This window comes from Oncorhynchus clarkii, chromosome 16 (assembly GCF_045791955.1).
Source record: "Oncorhynchus clarkii lewisi isolate Uvic-CL-2024 chromosome 16, UVic_Ocla_1.0, whole genome shotgun sequence".
Taxonomy (NCBI): domain Eukaryota; kingdom Metazoa; phylum Chordata; class Actinopteri; order Salmoniformes; family Salmonidae; genus Oncorhynchus; species Oncorhynchus clarkii.
The window spans coordinates 57,308,389-57,328,859 of record NC_092162.1 but is presented as its reverse complement, the minus strand read 5'-3'; the positions used below and the strand labels follow the sequence as shown (position 1 = coordinate 57,328,859).

The 20,471-nt window shown below is 50.5% G+C and overlaps 1 protein-coding gene across 1 annotated transcript in view; it reads right to left on the bottom strand.

Moving 5' to 3' along the window:
* LOC139368798 (fibulin-1-like) overlaps nt 1–20,471 on the bottom strand; it is an 84,426-nt gene that overhangs the window by 20,610 nt on the left and 43,345 nt on the right. Inside the window, exons 6-8 of the mRNA XM_071108161.1 lie at nt 4,607–4,831; nt 1,556–1,660; nt 700–801 (exon numbers count right to left, since the gene is read on the bottom strand). Of these exons, the coding sequence (XP_070964262.1) occupies nt 700–801; nt 1,556–1,660; nt 4,607–4,831 (432 nt within the window). The remainder of the gene's footprint in view (nt 1–699; nt 802–1,555; nt 1,661–4,606; nt 4,832–20,471) is intronic.

Here is a 20,471-nt window from a genome sequence, read left to right as displayed (position 1 = left end):
CAGAGTGAAAGAAAAGCGCCCAATAAGTTCTCAGAACTCCTTCAAGACTGTTGGAAAAGCATTCCTCATGAAGCTGGTTGAGAGAATGCCAAGAGTGAGCAAAGCTGTCATCAAGGCAAAGGGTGGCTTATTTTAAGAATCTCAAATATTAAATATATTTTGATTTGTTTAACACTTTTTTGGTTACTACATGATTCCATATGTGTTATTTAATAGTTTTGATATCTTCACTATTACTCTACAATGTAGAAAATAGTCAAAATAAATAAAAACCCTGGAATGAGTAGATGTGTCCAAAGTTGTGACGGGTAAGGTATATATGAGTGCATTATAAGAAAAAAAGTGACATTTGACAAAACATTTAACACCGGAATTCCATTCATTATGTCCGTGCCAATTCAATGTCTTTTTGAGCTATAATTCAGTCAATACCTTCATTCATTGTCCAACTGTTGCATTTATTAGAATAGCTTTAAACAATTACGATGACCGTGTCTAATCTGGTACACAGAGAGCGCAGCTCTACTCTGCTCCAGGGGCACTGGGGGGAGACTGAGGAGAGACTGGAGTCAGTGACAGCCATTCAGAGACTCTGCATGACTGGAACTGCTGAAATACTGAGCTGGTGTGTGTGTGCGTGCGTGCGTGTGTGTGTGTGTGTGTGTATGTGTGTGTGAGCGTGTGTTTCTTTTTTCTTACCTTCACAGGATTGTCCGTCAGCCATCAGAGAGAATCCAGGGAAACATGAGCAGCCAGGTCTACCAGCCACTGAGGAGCACTGTTGCATACAGAGGCCATTTCCTGCTCAGAGGGTCACAACACAGCTCAACATCACACCAAAACACACCACAACACAACAGTAGTCAAGGTGACATACGTCACAGGGGGCCAGCCCTGTGTGTGTGTTATATAACCTCTGTGTGATTTACTGTACTCATTTCCTGTTTCCACTTTGACCCCTGACCTGTTCGGATAGTATTTCCTCCTGCGTCCCAATGGAACGGGATCCCCACCCTGGAATTATGGAGCCAAACACACACACCCTGAGGAGACCCCCACTACATACTATGCTGGACTACATGGGGATGGCTGGATACTTCGCAATACACACAGGAGCTTTGTGGCCTTTGATGCAATCTTAAAACTTGTATGTGACATTTAAAAGTACAATTGGTCAAACATAACTAAAATGGACAAAGGCGGTTAAAGTATTTAACTGAAGGAGGAAACGTCTGTCATGTGAAGGAATGTGACATGAATTATACTAGAAGGGTGCATGACTGAAAATCTTCTAGGCTTTGTGCTCTCTTAGGGGACTAATGGGTGTGTTCATTTACCTTTCTATTCCGTACCAAATATTCTGTTCCACTATGGTTCCTCTAATGCTGTCGCGCCATCATAATGGGACTCCTTCCACACACTGATTCCAGACATGCATTTGGGTTCTTCTATCAAGACTAATGACTGATTTTAAGGTATGAAAACACAGTTCATGTGGTCTGCCAGGTCTACAGTAGATAGGCACCACTCTGGCCTACTGTCAAGTTCTACCCACCCTCACAGGGGTTAACAGAGGTTGGAGTGGTGGAGGGTGCGGTGGAGGTAGCCTCAACCTCTGTCCTGTCATCCTCTCTCAACTTGTTCTCTTCATCTACCGTCTCTGTGAAAACAGAAATAAACTCATCACGGAAAGTACTAATTAAACAGTATAGCCAACAAACCGCCCAGTCATCCTGTCTTGGTGGTTAAAGAGAGAGCTGTGAAATGCCTTCAATTTATCCACAGATATGAGGCTAGGCGGCAACAGGGCACAGATGAAAGTTGCCTTAGAGACAGAGAGTTGAGGCACGACAGGAAAAGGCTTGGCCTGCAGACAAACCTGTGTTTTTTATCAGCCTGCAGACTCACTGCACCTTTCTGTAAAGTAGGGTTCACATTAGATTCCTGTTGAGACAGGCTTGTGCTGGTGAAAGCCCCATTCGATAAATGTATGGCACACTTACAGTAGCCTAGAGTAGGTTAGAAATACCTGAACATACTTTATTTACTAGTCTAAATGTATGAAGGCTACTGAAGGCTACTGAACTGTGAAGAAAGGCTTTATCAAAACAGTATGAGATCTGGGGGCCTCCCGGGTGGCGCAGCGGTCTATGGCACTGATCAGTGCTAGAGGTGTCACTACAGTCGCAGCCGGCCGCGCCCGGGAGACATACAGTGGGGCATCAGCCACCAATTGTGCAAGTTCTCCCACTTAAAAAGATGAGAGAGGCCTGTAATTTTCATCATAGGTACACTTCAACTATGACAGACAAAATGAGAAAAAAAAATCCAGAAAATCACATTGTAGGATTTTTAATTTATTTATTTGCAAATTATGGTGGAAAATAAGTATTTGGTCAATAACTTTGTTATATACCCTTTGTTGGCAATGACAGAGGTCAAACGTTTTCTGTAAGTCTTCACAAGGTTTTCACACACTGTTGCTGCTATTTTGGCCCATTCCTCCATGCAGATCTCCTCTAGAGCAGTAATGTTTTGGGGCTGTTGCTGGGCAACACGGACTTTCAACTCCCTCCAAAGATTTTCTATGGGGTTGAGATCTGGAGACTGGCTAGGCCACTCCAGGACCTTGAAATGCTTCTTACGAAGTCACTCCTTCGTTGCCCGGGCGGTGTGTTTGGGATCATTGTCATGCTGAAAGACCCAGCCACGTTTCATCTTCAATGCCCTTGCTGATGGAAGGAGGTTTTCACTCAAAATCTCACGATACATGGCCCCATTCATTCTTTCCTTTACACGGATCAGTCGTCCTGGTCCCTTTGCAGAAAAACAGCCCCAAAGCATGATGTTTCCACCCCCATGCTTCACAGTAGGTATGGTGTTCTTTGGATGCAACTCAGCATTCTTTGTCCTCCAAACACGACGAGATGAGTTTTTACGAAAAAGTTATATTTTGGTTTCATCTGACCATATGATATTCTCCCAATCTTCTTCTGGATCATCCAAATGCTCTCTAGCAAACTTCAGACGGGCCTGGACATGTACTGGCTTAAGCAGGAGGACACGTCTGGCACTGCAGGATTTGAGTCACTGGCGGCGTAGTGTGTTACTGATGGTAGGCTTTGTTACTTTGGTCCCAGCTCTCTGCAGGTCATTCACTAGGTCCCCCCGTGTGGTTCTGGGATTTTTGCTCACCGTTCTTGTGATCATTTTGACCCCACGGGGTGAGATCTTGCGTGGAGCCCCAGATCGAGGGAGATTATCAGTGGTCTTGTATGTCTTCCATTTCCTAATAATTGCTCCCACAGTTGATTTCTTCAAACCAACCTGCTTACCTATTGCAGATTCAGTCTTCCCAGCCTGGTGCAGGTCTACAATTTTGTTTCTGGTGTCCTTTGACAGCTCTTTGGTCTTGGCCATAGTGGAGTTTGGAGTGTGACTGTTTGAGGTTGTGGACAGGTGTCTTTTATACTGATAACAAGTTCAAACAGGTGCCATTAATACAGGTAACGAGTGGAGGACAGAGGAGCCTCTTAAAGAAGATGTTACAGGTCTGTGAGAGCCAGAAATCTTGCTTGTTTGTAGGTGACCAAATACTTATTTTCCACCATAATTTGCAAATAAATTCATAAAAAATCCTACAATGTGATTTTCTGGATTTTTTTTTCTCATTTTGTCTGTCATAGTTGAAGTGTACATATTATGAACATTACAGGCCTCTCTCATCTTTTTAAGTGGGAGAACTTGCACAATTGGTGGCTGACTAAATACTTTTTTGCCCCACTGTATGAGGAGGCGCACAATTTGCCCAGCGTCATCCGGGTTAGGGAGGGTTTGGCCAACTGGGATGCCCTTGTCCCATCGCGCTCTAGCAACTCCTTGTGGCGGCCGGGTGCATGCACGCTGGCCCCGGTCGCCAGCTGTACAGTGTTTCCTCTGACACATTGGTGCGGCTGGCTTCCGGGTTAAGCGAGCAGGGTGTCAAGAAGCAGTGCAGCTTGGCGGGGTCGTGTTTCGGAGGACACATGGCTCTTGACCTTCACTTCTCCTAAGTCCGCACGGGAGTCGCAGCGATAGGACAAGACTGTAACTACCAATTGGGGATAAAAAGGGGTAAAAAGTACACAAAGAAATTACAATAAAAAATGTAGAAATGAGATCTGAATAACAATTATCAGTCTGAATCAGAGACAGTAGGCAGGAAGCAAGGAAAATCATATGCTGTCAAAAGTGTGGACAAATATAGACAGATAGAGTCTGGCAGGAGTCTGAAAACACAGAAGGCTGTTAATCATACTGTTGAGAGAGTGGCTGTGAAAAATGGTTTAGCACAAAGGTACTACACTCAGGAATCAGTCATCCTTCACTGGTTTTATGTAATTAAACATAACTGTTCTATACTTTAGTTATTAGCCTGGGAGCCAATCTGTTTTTATCCAACTTGTCATCGTATTGCCAATTAAGGCTACTGTGTGCCGTTATTCAAGGCCCAAACAGACAGGCAACCAGACTAATAGCTATGTGGTCTTGCACATACAGTATTGTGGAGTACTGTACAGTGCATGGTCTGACATACTCTAACAACCTAAGAGTAGTTTTCCTTTACCTGGCACACAGCTGACCGCGTCCTTCTGCAGTACATAGCCAGGGTAGCAGTCACACCTGAAGGAGCCAGGGGTGTTGATACACCTGTGGTGGCATAGTGTTCCCTGGTAAACCTGGCACTCATCTACATCCTCCATCTCAGGAGGGCCCTCCACCGTGTTCTCCCTCTCCTGCTCCTCCTCCTCCCCGATGGAGAAGGCCTCTTTGGGGAACGGACTGTCTGACACTACAGGACAAGGAGAGAGGGCTGTCACTAATAGCCTAACCTTTATGTTGTACAGTAGAATAGAGTCAAGTAAAGCAGAAGGTAACCAAGGCAGAGAATACAGATCTGGAACTGTATCTTATTTCTTAAAACTGCATTGTTGGTTAAGGGATGGTAAGTAAGCTTTTCATTGCAAGGTCTACACTTGGTCAACACTGGCGCATGTGACAAATACAATTTGATTTGTATCTCTCATAGAGGGGTCTATAGTAGTTCCCATCCTCACTCTGGCAGGGCAGTAAGGTGCACAAAGTGGGGAGATTCCACTACAAAGCCTCTCTTTAGTAAGGAGAGGTAGAGTAAAAAAGGTTTTATTTTGTTTTACTGCCTTTCTTTGACAGGACACTGGTGTGTGTAGTGTGTTGGCAGGACAGTGGTGTGTGTAGTGTGTTGGCAGGACAGTGGTGTGTGTAGTGTGTTGGCAGAACAGCTGTATATGTATTGTGTTGGCAGGACAGTGGTGTGTGTTGTTAGGACAGTGGTGTGTGTAGTGTGTTGGCAGGGCAGTGGTGTGTGTAGTGTGTTGGCAGGACAGTGGTGTGTGTAGTGTGTTGGCAGGGCAGTGGTGTGTGTTGTTAGGACAGTGGTGTGTGTAGTATGTTGGCAGGGCAGTGGTGTGTGTTGGCAGGACAGTGGTGTGTGTAGTATGTTGGCAGGGCAGTGGTGTGTGTTGTTAGGACAGTGGTGTGTGTAGTGTGTTGGCAGGACAGTGGTGTGTGTTGTTAGGACAGTGGTGTGTGTAGTGTGTTGGCAGGGCAGTGGTGTGTGTTGTTAGGACAGTGGTGTGTGTAGTATGTTGGCAGGGCAGTGGTGTGTGTAGTATGTTGGCAGGGCAGTGGTGTGTGTTGTATGTTGGCAGGGCAGTGGTGTGTGTTGTTAGGACAGTGGTGTGTGTAGTATGTTGGCAGGGCAGTGGTGTGTGTAGTATGTTGGCAGGGCAGTGGTGTGTGTTGTATGTTGGCAGGGCAGTGGTGTGTGTTGTTAGGACAGTGGTGTGTGTAGTGTGTTGGCAGGACAGTGGTGTGTGTAGTGTGTTGGCAGGACAGTGGTGTGTGTAGTGTGTTGGCAGGGCATTGGTGTGTGTTGTTAGGACAGTGGTGTGTGTAGTATGTTGGCAGGGCAGTGGTGTGTGTTGGCAGGACAGTGGTGTGTGTAGTATGTAGGCAGGCCAGTGGTGTGTGTTGGCAGGAGAGTGGGCTGTGTAGTGTGTTGGCAGGACAGTGGTGTGTGTAGTGTGGTGTCAGGACAGTGGTGTGTGTAGTGTGTTGGCAGGACAGTGGTGTGTGTAGTGTGTTGGCAGAACAGTGGTGTGTGTAGTGTGTTGGCAGGACAGTGGTGGGTGTAGTGTGTTGGCAGGACAGTGGTGTGTGTAGTGTGTTGGCAGGACAGTGGTGTGTGTAGTGTGTTGGCAGGACAGTGGTGTGTGTAGTGTGTTGGCAGGGCAGTGGTGTGTGTTGTTAGGACAGTGGTGTGTGTAGTGTGTTGGCAGGGCAGTGGTGTGTGTAGTGTGTTTGCAGGACAGTGGTGTGTGTAGTGTGTTGGCAGGGCAGTGGTGTGTGTTGTTAGGACAGTGGTGTGTGTAGTATGTTGGCAGGGCAGTGGTGTGTGTTGGCAGGACAGTGGTGTGTGTAGTATGTTGGCAGGGCAGTGGTGTGTGTTGTTAGGACAGTGGTGTGTGTAGTGTGTTGGCAGGGCAGTGGTGTGTGTAGTGTGTTGGCAGGACAGTGGTGTGTGTAGTGTGTTGGCAGGGCAGTGGTGTGTGTTGTTAGGACAGTGGTGTGTGTAGTGTGTTGGCAGGGCAGTGGTGTGTGTAGTGTGTTTGCAGGACAGTGGTGTGTGTAGTGTGTTGGCAGGGCAGGGGTGTGTGTTGTTAGGACAGTGGTGTGTGTAGTATGTTGGCAGGGCAGTGGTGTGTGTTGGCAGGACAGTGGTGTGTGTAGTATGTTGGCAGGGCAGTGGTGTGTGTTGTTAGGACAGTGGTGTGTGTAGTGTGTTGGCAGGACAGTGGTGTGTGTTGTTAGGACAGTGGTGTGTGTAGTGTGTTGGCAGGACAGTGGTGTGTGTTGTTAGGACAGTGGTGTGTGTAGTATGTTGGCAGGGCAGTGGTGTGTGTAGTATGTTGGCAGGACAGTGGTGTGTGTAGTATGTTGGCAGGGCAGTGGTGTGTGTTGTTAGGACAGTGGTGTGTGTGTAGTGTGTTGGCAGGACAGTGGTGTGTGTAGTGTGTTGGCAGGACAGTAGTGTGTGTAGTGTGTTGGCAGGACAGTGGTGTGTGTAGTGTGTTGGCAGAACAGTGGTATATGTATTGTGTTGGCAGGACAGTGGTGTGTGTTGTTAGGACAGTGGTGTGTGTAGTGTGTTGGCAGGACAGTGGTGTGTGTAGTGTGTTGGCAGGACAGTGGTGTGTGTAGTGTGTTGGCAGGGCATTGGTGTGTGTTGTTAGGACAGTGGTGTGTGTAGTATGTTGGCAGGGCAGTGGTGTGTGTTGGCAGGACAGTGGTGTGTGTAGTATGTTGGCAGGGCAGTGGTGTGTGTTGGCAGGACAGTGGTGTGTGTAGTGTGTTGGCAGGACAGTGGTGTGTGTAGTGTGTTGTCAGGACAGTGGTGTGTGTAGTGTGTTGGCAGGACAGTGGTGTGTGTAGTGTGTTGGCAGAACAGTGGTGTGTGTAGTGTGTTGGCAGGACAGTGGTGGGTGTAGTGTGTTGGCAGGACAGTGGTGTGTGTAGTGTGTTGGCAGGACAGTGGTGTGTGTAGTGTGTTGGCAGGACAGTGGTGTGTGTAGTGTGTTGGCAGGGCAGTGGTGTGTGTTGTTAGGACAGTGGTGTGTGTAGTGTGTTGGCAGGGCAGTGGTGTGTGTAGTGTGTTTGCAGGACAGTGGTGTGTGTAGTGTGTTGGCAGGGCAGTGGTGTGTGTTGTCAGGACAGTGGTGTGTGTAGTATGTTGGCAGGGCAGTGGTGTGTGTTGGCAGGACAGTGGTGTGTGTAGTATGTTGGCAGGGCAGTGGTGTGTGTTGTTAGGACAGTGGTGTGTGTAGTGTGTTGGCAGGGCAGTGGTGTGTGTAGTGTGTTGGCAGGACAGTGGTGTGTGTAGTGTGTTGGCAGGGCAGTGGTGTGTGTTGTTAGGACAGTGGTGTGTGTAGTGTGTTGGCAGGGCAGTGGTGTGTGTAGTGTGTTTGCAGGACAGTGGTGTGTGTAGTGTGTTGGCAGGGCAGGGGTGTGTGTTGTTAGGACAGTGGTGTGTGTAGTATGTTGGCAGGGCAGTGGTGTGTGTTGGCAGGACAGTGGTGTGTGTAGTATGTTGGCAGGGCAGTGGTGTGTGTTGTTAGGACAGTGGTGTGTGTAGTGTGTTGGCAGGACAGTGGTGTGTGTTGTTAGGACAGTGGTGTGTGTAGTGTGTTGGCAGGACAGTGGTGTGTGTTGTTAGGACAGTGGTGTGTGTAGTATGTTGGCAGGGCAGTGGTGTGTGTAGTATGTTGGCAGGACAGTGGTGTGTGTAGTATGTTGGCAGGGCAGTGGTGTGTGTTGTTAGGACAGTGGTGTGTGTGTAGTGTGTTGGCAGGACAGTGGTGTGTGTAGTGTGTTGGCAGGACAGTAGTGTGTGTAGTGTGTTGGCAGGACAGTGGTGTGTGTAGTGTGTTGGCAGAACAGTGGTATATGTATTGTGTTGGCAGGACAGTGGTGTGTGTTGTTAGGACAGTGGTGTGTGTAGTGTGTTGGCAGGGCAGTGGTGTGTGTAGTGTGTTTGCAGGGCAGTGGTGTGTGTAGTGTGTTGGCAGGACAGTGGTGTGTGTAGTGTGTTGGCAGGACAGTGGTGTGTGTAGTGTATTGGCAGGACAGTGGTGTGTGTAGTGTGTTGGCAGGGCAGTGGTGTGTGTAGTGTGTTGGCCGGGCAGTGGTGTGTGTAGTGTGTTGGCAGGACAGTGGTGTGTGTTGTTAGGACAGTGGTGTGTGTAGTATGTTGGCAGGACAGTGGTGTGTGTAGTGTGTTGGCAGGACAGTGGTGTGTGTAGTGTGTTGGCAGGACAGTGGTGTATGTAGTGTGTTGGCAGGACAGTGGTGTGTGTAGTATGTTGGCAGGGAAGTGGTGTGTGTTGTTAGGACAGTGGTGTGTGTAGTGTGTTGGCAGGACAGTGGTGTGTGTAGTGTGTTGGCAGGGCAGTGGTGTGTGTTGTTAGGACATTGGTGTGTGTAGTGTGTTGGCAGGACAGTGGTGTGTGTAGTGTGTTGGCAGGGCAGTGGTGTGTGTTGTTAGGACATTGGTGTGTGTAGTGTGTTGGCAGGACAGTGGTGTGTGTAGTGTGTTGGCAGGACAGTGGTGTGTGTAGTGTGTTGGCAGGGCAGTGGTATGTGTTGATAGGACAGTGGTGTGTGTAGTGTGTTGGCAGGACAGTGGTGTGTGTAGTGTGTTGGCAGGACAGTGGTGTGTGTAGTGTGTTGGCAGGGCAGTGGTGTGTGTAGTGTGTTGGCAGGGCAGTGGTGTGTGTAGTGTGTTGGCAGGACAGTGGTGTGTGTTGTTAGGAGAGTGGTGTGTGTAGTATGTTGGCAGGACAGTGGTGTGTGTAGTGTGTTGGCAGGACAGTGGTGTGTGTAGTGTGTTGGCAGGACAGTGGTGTGTGTTGTTAGGACAGTGGTGTGTGTAGTATGTTGGAAGGGCAGTGGTGTGTGTAGTGTGTTGGCAGGGCAGTGGTGTGTGTAGTGTGTTGGCAGGGCAGTGGTGTGTGTAGTGTATTGGCAGGACAGTGGTGTATGTAGTGTGTTGGCAGGACAGTGGTGTGTGTAGTATGTTGGCAGGGCAGTGGTGTGTGTTGATAGGACAGTGGTGTGTGTAGTGTGTTGGCAGGACAGTGGTGTGTGTAGTGTGTTGGCAGGGCAGTGGTGTGTGTAGTGTGTTGGCAGGGCAGTGGTGTGTGTAGTGTGTTGGCAGGACAGTGGTGTGTGAAGTTAGGACAGTGGTGTGTGTAGTATGTTGGCAGGACAGTGGTGTGTGTAGTATTTTGGCATGGCAGTGGTGTGTGTTGTGTGTTGGCAGGACAGTGGTGTGTGTAGTGTGTTGGCAGGACAGTGGTGTGTGTATTGTGTTGGCAGGACAGTGGTGTGTGTAGTATGTTGGCAGGGCAGTGGTGTGTGTTGGCAGGACAGTGGTGTGTGTAGTATGTTGGCAGGGCAGTGGTGTGTGTTGTTAGGACAGTGGTGTGTGTAGTGTGTTGGCAGGACAGTGGTGTGTGTTGTTAGGACAGTGGTGTGTGTAGTATGTTGGCAGGGCAGTGGTGTGTGTAGTATGTTGGCAGGACAGTGGTGTGTGTAGTATTTTGGCATGGCAGTGGTGTGTGTTGTTAGGACAGTGGTGTGTGTAGTGTGTTGTTAGGACAGTGGTGTGTGTAGTGTGTTGGCAGGACAGTGGTGTGTGTAGTGTGTTGGCAGGGCAGTGGTGTGTGTAGTGTGTTGGCAGGGCAGTGGTGTGTGTAGTGTGTTTCCAGGACAGTGGTGTATGTAGTGTGTTGGCAGGACAGTGGTGTGTGTAGTATGTTGGCAGGGCAGTGGTGTGTGTTGATAGGACAGTGGTGTGTGTAGTGTGTTGGCAGGACAGTGGTGTGTGTAGTGTGTTGGCAGGGCAGTGGTGTGTGTAGTGTGTTGGCAGGGCAGTGGTGTGTGTAGTGTGTTGGCAGGACAGTGGTGTGTGTTGTTAGGACAGTGGTGTGTGTAGTATGTTGGCAGGACAGTGGTGTGTGTAGTGTGTTGGCAGGACAGTGGTGTGTGTAGTGTGTTGGCAGGACAGTGGTGTGTGTTGTGTGTTGGCAGGACAGTGGTGTGTGTAGTGTGTTGGCAGGACAGTGGTGTGTGTATTGTGTTGGCAGGACAGTGGTGTGTGTAGTATGTTGGCAGGGCAGTGGTGTGTGTTGGCAGGACAGTGGTGTGTGTAGTATGTTGGCAGGGCAGTGGTGTGTGTTGTTAGGACAGTGGTGTGTGTAGTATGTTGGCAGGGCAGTGGTGTGTGTTGTTAGGACAGTGGTGTGTGCAGTGTGTTGGCAGGACAGTGGTGTGTGTTGCTAGGACAGTGGTGTGTGTAGTGTGTTGGCAGGACAGTGGTGTGTGTTGTTAGGACAGTGGTGTGTGTAGTATGTTGGCAGGGCAGTGGTGTGTGTAGTATGTTGGCAGGACAGTGGTGTGTGTAGTATTTTGGCAGGGCAGTGGTGTGTGTTGTTAGGACAGTGGTGTGTGTAGTGTGTTGGCAGGGCAGTGGTGTGTGTAGTGTGTTGGCAGGGCAGTGGTGTGTGTAGTGTGTTGGCAGGACAGTGGTGTGTGTAGTGTGTTGGCAGGACAGTGGTGTGTGTAGTGTATTGGCAGGACAGTGGTGTGTGTAGTGTGTTGGCAGGGCAGTGGTGTGTGTAGTGTGTTGGCCGGGCAGTGGTGTGTGTAGTGTGTTGGCAGGACAGTGGTGTGTGTTGTTAGGACAGTGGTGTGTGTAGTATGTTGGCAGGACAGTGGTGTGTGTAGTGTGTTGGCAGGACAGTGGTGTGTGTAGTGTGTTGGCAGGACAGTGGTGTGTGTAGTGTGTTGGCAGGACAGTGGTGTATGTAGTGTGTTGGCAGGACAGTGGTGTGTGTAGTATGTTGGCAGGGAAGTGGTGTGTGTTGTTAGGACAGTGGTGTGTGTAGTGTGGTGGCAGGACAGTGGTGTGTGTAGTGTGTTGGCAGGGCAGTGGTGTGTGTAGTGTGTTGGCAGGGCAGTGGTGTGTGTTGTTAGGACATTGGTGTGTGTAGTGTGTTGGCAGGACAGTGGTGTGTGTAGTGTGTTGGCAGGACAGTGGTGTGTGTAGTGTGTTGGCAGGGCAGTGGTATGTGTTGATAGGACAGTGGTGTGTGTAGTGTGTTGGCAGGACAGTGGTGTGTGTAGTGTGTTGGCAGGACAGTGGTGTGTGTAGTGTGTTGGCAGGGCAGTGGTGTGTGTAGTGTGTTGGCAGGGCAGTGGTGTGTGTAGTGTGTTGGCAGGACAGTGGTGTGTGTTGTTAGGAGAGTGGTGTGTGTAGTATGTTGGCAGGACAGTGGTGTGTGTAGTGTGTTGGCAGGACAGTGGTGTGTGTAGTGTGTTGGCAGGAAAGTGGTGTATGTAGTGTGTTGGCAGGACAGTGGTGTGTGTAGTATGTTGGCAGGGCAGTGGTGTGTGTTGATAGGACAGTGGTGTGTGTAGTGTGTTGGCAGGACAGTGGTGTGTGTAGTGTGTTGGCAGGACAGTGGTGTGTGTAGTGTGTTGGCAGGGCAGTGGTGTGTGTAGTGTGTTGGCAGGGCAGTGGTGTGTGTAGTGTGTTGGCAGGGCAGTGGTGTGTGTTGTTAGGACATTGGTGTGTGTAGTGTGTTGGCAGGACAGTGGTGTGTGTAGTGTGTTGGCAGGACAGTGGTGTGTGTAGTGTGTTGGCAGGGCAGTGGTGTGTGTTGATAGGACAGAGGTGTGTGTAGTGTGTTGTTAGGACAGTGGTGTGTGTAGTGTGTTGGCAGGACAGTGGTGTGTGTAGTGTGTTGGCAGGGCAGTGGTGTGTGTAGTGTGTTGGCAGGGCAGTGGTGTGTGTAGTGTGTTTCCAGGACAGTGGTGTATGTAGTGTGTTGGCAGGACAGTGGTGTGTGTAGTATGCTGGCAGGGCAGTGGTGTGTGTTGATAGGACAGTGGTGTGTGTAGTGTGTTGGCAGGACAGTGGTGTGTGTAGTGTGTTGGCAGGGCAGTGGTGTGTGTAGTGTGTTGGCAGGGCAGTGGTGTGTGTAGTGTGTTGGCAGGACAGTGGTGTGTGTTGTTAGGACAGTGGTGTGTGTAGTATGTTGGCAGGACAGTGGTGTGTGTAGTGTGTTGGCAGGACAGTGGTGTGTGTAGTGTGTTGGCAGGACAGTGGTGTGTGTTGTGTGTTGGCAGGACAGTGGTGTGTGTAGTGTGTTGGCAGGACAGTGGTGTGTGTATTGTGTTGGCAGGACAGTGGTGTGTGTAGTATGTTGGCAGGGCAGTGGTGTGTGTTGGCAGGACAGTGGTGTGTGTAGTATGTTGGCAGGTCAGTGGTGTGTGTTGTTAGGACAGTGGTGTGTGTAGTATGTTGGCAGGACAGTGGTGTGTGTAGTGTGTTGGCAGGACAGTGGTGTGTGTAGTGTGTTGGCAGGACAGTGGTGTATGTAGTGTGTTGGCAGGACAGTGGTGTGTGTAGTATGTTGGCAGGGCAGTGGTGTGTGTTGATAGGACAGTGGTGTGTGTAGTGTGTTGGCAGGACAGTGGTGTGTGTAGTGTGTTGGCAGGACAGTGGTGTGTGTAGTGTGTTGGCAGGGCAGTGGTGTGTGTAGTGTGTTGGCAGGGCAGTGGTGTGTGTAGTGTGTTGGCAGGGCAGTGGTGTGTGTTGTTAGGACATTGGTGTGTGTAGTGTGTTGGCAGGACAGTGGTGTGTGTAGTGTGTTGGCAGGACAGTGGTGTGTGTAGTGTGTTGGCAGGGCAGTGGTATGTGTTGATAGGACAGTGGTGTGTGTAGTGTGTTGTTAGGACAGTGGTGTGTGTAGTGTGTTGGCAGGACAGTGGTGTGTGTAGTGTGTTGGCAGGGCAGTGGTGTGTGTAGTGTGTTGGCAGGGCAGTGGTGTGTGTTGTTAGGACATTGGTGTGTGTAGTGTGTTGGCAGGACAGTGGTGTGTGTAGTGTGTTGGCAGGACAGTGGTGTGTGTAGTGTGTTGGCAGGGCAGTGGTATGTGTTGATAGGACAGTGGTGTGTGTAGTGTGTTGGCAGGACAGTGGTGTGTGTAGTGTGTTGGCAGGACAGTGGTGTGTGTAGTGTGTTGGCAGGGCAGTGGTGTGTGTAGTGTGTTGGCAGGGCAGTGGTGTGTGTAGTGTGTTGGCAGGACAGTGGTGTGTGTTGTTAGGAGAGTGGTGTGTGTAGTATGTTGGCAGGACAGTGGTGTGTGTAGTGTGTTGGCAGGACAGTGGTGTGTGTAGTGTGTTGGCAGGACAGTGGTGTATGTAGTGTGTTGGCAGGACAGTGGTGTGTGTAGTATGTTGGCAGGGCAGTGGTGTGTGTTGATAGGACAGTGGTGTGTGTAGTGTGTTGGCAGGACAGTGGTGTGTGTAGTGTGTTGGCAGGACAGTGGTGTGTGTAGTGTGTTGGCAGGGCAGTGGTGTGTGTAGTGTGTTGGCAGGGCAGTGGTGTGTGTAGTGTGTTGGCAGGGCAGTGGTGTGTGTTGTTAGGACATTGGTGTGTGTAGTGTGTTGGCAGGACAGTGGTGTGTGTAGTGTGTTGGCAGGACAGTGGTGTGTGTTGTTAGGACAGTGGTGTGGTAGTGTGTTGGCAGGACAGTGGTGTGTGTTGTTAGGACAGTGGTGTGTGTAGTATGTTGGCAGGGCAGTGGTGTGTGTAGTATGTTGGCAGGGCAGTGGTGTGTGTTGTTAGGACAGTGGTGTGTGTAGTGTGTTGGCAGGGCAGTGGTGTGTGTAGTGTGTTGGCAGGGCAGTGGTGTGTGTAGTGTGTTGGCAGGACAGTGGTGTGTGTAGTGTGTTGGCAGGACAGTGGTGTGTGTAGTGTATTGGCAGGACAGTGGTGTGTGTAGTGTGTTGGCAGGGCAGTGGTGTGTGTAGTGTGTTGGCAGGACAGTGGTGTGTGTAGTGTGTTGGCAGGGCAGTGGTATGTGTTGATAGGACAGTGGTGTGTGTAGTGTGTTGTTAGGACAGTGGTGTGTGTAGTGTGTTGGCAGGACAGTGGTGTGTGTAGTGTGTTGGCAGGGCAGTGGTGTGTGTAGTGTGTTGGCAGGGCAGTGGTGTGTGTAGTGTGTTTCCAGGACAGTGGTGTATGTAGTGTGTTGGCAGGACAGTGGTGTGTGTAGTTTGTTGGCAGGGCAGTGGTGTGTGTTGATAGGACAGTGGTGTGTGTAGTGTGTTGGCAGGACAGTGGTGTGTGTAGTGTGTTGGCAGGGCAGTGGTGTGTGTAGTGTGTTGGCAGGGCAGTGGTGTGTGTAGTGTGTTGGCAGGACAGTGGTGTGTGTTGTTAGGACAGTGGTGTGTGTAGTATGTTGGCAGGACAGTGGTGTGTGTAGTGTGTTGGCAGGACAGTGGTGTGTGTAGTGTGTTGGCAGGACAGTGGTGTGTGTTTTGTGTTGGCAGGACAGTGGTGTGTGTAGTGTGTTGGCAGGACAGTGGTGTGTGTATTGTGTTGGCAGGACAGTGGTGTGTGTAGTATGTTGGCAGGGCAGTGGTGTGTGTTGGCAGGACAGTGGTGTGTGTAGTATGTTGGCAGGGCAGTGGTGTGTGTTGTTAGGACAGTGGTGTGTGTAGTATGTTGGCAGGACAGTGGTGTGTGTAGTGTGTTGGCAGGACAGTGGTGTGTGTAGTGTGTTGGCAGGACAGTGGTGTATGTAGTGTGTTGGCAGGACAGTGGTGTGTGTAGTATGTTGGCAGGGCAGTGGTGTGTGTTGATAGGACAGTGGTGTGTGTAGTGTGTTGGCAGGACAGTGGTGTGTGTAGTGTGTTGGCAGGACAGTGGTGTGTGTAGTGTGTTGGCAGGGCAGTGGTGTGTGTAGTGTGTTGGCAGGGCAGTGGTGTGTGTAGTGTGTTGGCAGGGCAGTGGTGTGTGTTGTTAGGACATTGGTGTGTGTAGTGTGTTGGCAGGACAGTGGTGTGTGTAGTGTGTTGGCAGGACAGTGGTGTGTGTAGTGTGTTGGCAGGGCAGTGGTATGTGTTGATAGGACAGTGGTGTGTGTAGTGTGTTGTTAGGACAGTGGTGTGTGTAGTGTGTTGGCAGGACAGTGGTGTGTGTAGTGTGTTGGCAGGGCAGTGGTGTGTGTAGTGTGTTGGCAGGGCAGTGGTGTGTGTTGTTAGGACATTGGTGTGTGTAGTGTGTTGGCAGGACAGTGGTGTGTGTAGTGTGTTGGCAGGACAGTGGTGTGTGTAGTGTGTTGGCAGGGCAGTGGTATGTGTTGATAGGACAGTGGTGTGTGTAGTGTGTTGGCAGGACAGTGGTGTGTGTAGTGTGTTGGCAGGACAGTGGTGTGTGTAGTGTGTTGGCAGGGCAGTGGTGTGTGTAGTGTGTTGGCAGGGCAGTGGTGTGTGTAGTGTGTTGGCAGGACAGTGGTGTGTGTTGTTAGGAGAGTGGTGTGTGTAGTATGTTGGCAGGACAGTGGTGTGTGTAGTGTGTTGGCAGGACAGTGGTGTGTGTAGTGTGTTGGCAGGACAGTGGTGTATGTAGTGTGTTGGCAGGACAGTGGTGTGTGTAGTATGTTGGCAGGGCAGTGGTGTGTGTTGATAGGACAGTGGTGTGTGTAGTGTGTTGGCAGGACAGTGGTGTGTGTAGTGTGTTGGCAGGACAGTGGTGTGTGTAGTGTGTTGGCAGGGCAGTGGTGTGTGTAGTGTGTTGGCAGGGCAGTGGTGTGTGTAGTGTGTTGGCAGGGCAGTGGTGTGTGTTGTTAGGACATTGGTGTGTGTAGTGTGTTGGCAGGACAGTGGTGTGTGTAGTGTGTTGGCAGGACAGTGGTGTGTGTTGTTAGGACAGTGGTGTGGTAGTGTGTTGGCAGGACAGTGGTGTGTGTTGTTAGGACAGTGGTGTGTGTAGTATGTTGGCAGGGCAGTGGTGTGTGTAGTATGTTGGCAGGACAGTGGTGTGTGTAGTATTTTGGCAGGGCAGTGGTGTGTGTTGTTAGGACAGTGGTGTGTGTAGTGTGTTGGCAGGGCAGTGGTGTGTGTAGTGTGTTGGCAGGGCAGTGGTGTGTGTAGTGTGTTGGCAGGACAGTGGTGTGTGTAGTGTGTTGGCAGGACAGTGGTGTGTGTAGTGTATTGGCAGGACAGTGGTGTGTGTAGTGTGTTGGCAGGGCAGTGGTGTGTGTAGTGTGTTGGCCGGGCAGTGGTGTGTGTAGTGTGTTGGCAGGACAGTGGTGTGTGTTGTTAGGACAGTGGTGTGTGTAGTATGTTGGCAGGACAGTGGTGTGTGTAGTGTGTTGGCAGGACAGTGGTGTGTGTAGTGTGTTGGCAGGACAGTGGTGTGTGTAGTGTGTTGGCAGGACAGTGGTGTATGTAGTGTGTTGGCAGGACAGTGGTGTGTGTAGTATGTTGGCAGGGAAGTGGTGTGTGTTGTTAGGACAGTGGTGTGTGTAGTGTGTTGGCAGGACAGTGGTGTGTGTAGTGTGTTGGCAGGGCAGTGGTGTGTGTAGTGTGTTGGCAGGGCAGTGGTGTGTGTTGTTAGGACATTGGTGTGTGTAGTGTGTTGGCAGGACAGTGGTGTGTGTAGTGTGTTGGCAGGACAGTGGTGTGTGTAGTGTGTTGGCAGGGCAGTGGTATGTGTTGATAGGACAGTGGTGTGTGTAGTGTGTTGGCAGGACAGTGGTGTGTGTAGTGTGTTGGCAGGACAGTGGTGTGTGTAGTGTGTTGGCAGGGCAGTGGTGTGTGTAGTGTGTTGGCAGGGCAGTGGTGTGTGTAGTGTGTTGGCAGGACAGTGGTGTGTGTTGTTAGGAGAGTGGTGTGTGTAGTATGTTGGCAGGACAGTGGTGTGTGTAGTGTGTTGGCAGGACAGTGGTGTGTGTAGTGTGTTGGCAGGACAGTGGTGTATGTAGTGTGTTGGCAGGACAGTGGTGTGTGTAGTATGTTGGCAGGGCAGTGGTGTGTGTTGATAGGACAGTGGTGTGTGTAGTGTGTTGGCAGGACAGTGGTGTGTGTAGTGTGTTGGCAGGACAGTGGTGTGTGTAGTGTGTTGGCAGGGCAGTGGTGTGTGTAGTGTGTTGGCAGGACAGTGGTGTGTGTTGTTAGGACAGTGGTGTGTGTAGTATTTTTGCAGGACAGTGGTGTGTGTAGTGTGTTGGCAGGACAGTGGTATGTGTAGTGTGTTGGCAGGACAGTGGTGTGTGTTGTGTGTTGGCAGGACAGTGGTGTGTGTAGTGTGTTGGCAGGACAGTGGTGTGTGTATTGTGTTGGCAGGACAGTGGTGTGTGTAGTATGTTGGCAGGGCAGTGGTGTGTGTTGGCAGGACAATCGTGTGTGTAGTATGTTGGCAGGGCAGTGGTGTGTGTTGTTAGGACAGTGGTGTGTGTAGTATGTTGGCAGGGCAGTGGTGTGTGTTGTTAGGACAGTGGTGTGTGCAGTGTGTTGGCAGGACAGTGGTGTGTGTTGTTAGGACAGTGGTGTGTGTAGTATGTTGGCAGGGCAGTGGTGTGTGTAGTATGTTGGCAGGACAGTGGTGTGTGTAGTATTTTGGCAGGGCAGTGGTGTGTGTTGTTAGGACAGTGGTGTGTGTAGTGTGTTGGCAGGGCAGTGGTGTGTGTAGTGTGTTGGCAGGGCAGTGGTGTGTGTAGTGTGTTGGCAGGACAGTGGTGTGTGTAGTGTGTTGGCAGGACAGTGGTGTGTGTAGTGTATTGGCAGGACAGTGGTGTGTGTAGTGTGTTGGCAGGACAGTGGTGTGTGTAGTGTGTTGGCAGGACAGTGGTGTGTGTAGTGTGTTGGCAGGACAGTGGTGTATGTAGTGTGTTGGCAGGACAGTGGTGTGTGTAGTATGTTGGCAGGGAAGTGGTGTGTGTTGTTAGGACAGTGGTGTGTGTAGTGTGTTGGCAGGACAGTGGTGTGTGTAGTGTGTTGGCAGGGCAGTGGTGTGTGTAGTGTGTTGGCAGGGCAGTGGTGTGTGTTGTTAGGACATTGGTGTGTGTAGTGTGTTGGCAGGACAGTGGTGTGTGTAGTGTGTTGGCAGGACAGTGGTGTGTGTAGTGTGTTGGCAGGGCAGTGGTATGTGTTGATAGGACAGTGGTGTGTGTAGTGTGTTGGCAGGACAGTGGTGTGTGTAGTGTGTTGGCAGGACAGTGGTGTGTGTAGTGTGTTGGCAGGGCAGTGGTGTGTGTAGTGTGTTGGCAGGGCAGTGGTGTGTGTAGTGTGTAGGCAGGACAGTGGTGTGTGTTGTTAGGAGAGTGGTGTGTGTAGTATGTTGGCAGGACAGTGGTGTGTGTAGTGTGTTGGCAGGACAGTGGTGTGTGTAGTGTGTTGGCAGGACAGTGGTGTATGTAGTGTGTTGGCAGGACAGTGGTGTGTGTAGTATGTTGGCAGGGCAGTGGTGTGTGTTGATAGGACAGTGGTGTGTGTAGTGTGTTGGCAGGACAGTGGTGTGTGTTGTTAGGACAGTGGTGTGGTAGTGTGTTGGCAGGACAGTGGTGTGTGTTGTTAGGACAGTGGTGTGTGTAGTATGTTGGCAGGGCAGTGGTGTGTGTAGTATGTTGGCAGGTCAGTGGTGTGTGTAGTATTTTGGCAGGGCAGTGGTGTGTGTTGTTAGGACAGTGGTGTGTGTAGTGTGTTGGCAGGGCAGTGGTGTGTGTAGTGTGTTGGCAGGGCAGTGGTGTGTGTAGTGTGTTGGCAGGACAGTGGTGTGTGTAGTGTGTTGGCAGGACAGTGGTGTGTGTAGTGTATTGGCAGGACAGTGGTGTGTGTAGTGTGTTGGCAGAGCAGTGGTGTGTGTAGTGTGTTGGCCGGGCAGTGGTGTGTGTAGTGTGTTGGCAGGACAGTGGTGTGTGTTGTTAGGACAGTGGTGTGTGTAGTATGTTGGCAGGACAGTGGTGTGTGTAGTGTGTTGGCAGGACAGTGGTGTGTGTAGTGTGTTGGCAGGACAGTGGTGTGTGTAGTGTGTTGGCAGGACAGTGGTGTATGTAGTGTGTTGGCAGGACAGTGGTGTGTGTAGTATGTTGGCAGGGAAGTGGTGTGTGTTGTTAGGACAGTGGTGTGTGTAGTGTGTTGGCAGGACAGTGGTGTGTGTAGTGTGTTGGCAGGGCAGTGGTGTGTGTAGTGTGTTGGCAGGGCAGTGGTGTGTGTTGTTAGGACATTGGTGTGTGTAGTGTGTTGGCAGGACAGTGGTGTGTGTAGTGTGTTGGCAGGACAGTGGTGTGTGTAGTGTGTTGGCAGGGCAGTGGTATGTGTTGATAGGACAGTGGTGTGTGTAGTGTGTTGGCAGGACAGTGGTGTGTGTAGTGTGTTGGCAGGACAGTGGTGTGTGTAGTGTGTTGGCAGGGCAGTGGTGTGTGTAGTGTGTTGGCAGGGCAGTGGTGTGTGTAGTGTGTTGGCAGGACAGTGGTGTGTGTTGTTAGGAGAGTGGTGTGTGTAGTATGTTGGCAGGACAGTGGTGTGTGTAGTGTGTTGGCAGGACAGTGGTGTGTGTAGTGTGTTGGCAGGACAGTGGTGTGTGTTGTTAGGACAGTGGTGTGTGTAGTATTTTTGCAGGACAGTGGTGTGTGTAGTGTGTTGGCAGGACAGTGGTATGTGTAGTGTGTTGGCAGGACAGTGGTGTGTGTTGTGTGTTGGCAGGACAGTGGTGTGTGTAGTGTGTTGGCAGGACAGTGGTGTGTGTATTGTGTTGGCAGGACAGTGGTGTGTGTAGTATGTTGGCAGGGCAGTGGTGTGTGTTGGCAGGACAATCGTGTGTGTAGTATGTTGGCAGGGCAGTGGTGTGTGTTGTTAGGACAGTGGTGTGTGTAGTATGTTGGCAGGGCAGTGGTGTGTGTTGTTAGGACAGTGGTGTGTGCAGTGTGTTGGCAGGACAGTGGTGTGTGTTGTTAGGACAGTGGTGTGTGTAGTATGTTGGCAGGGCAGTGGTGTGTGTAGTATGTTGGCAGGACAGTGGTGTGTGTAGTATTTTGGCA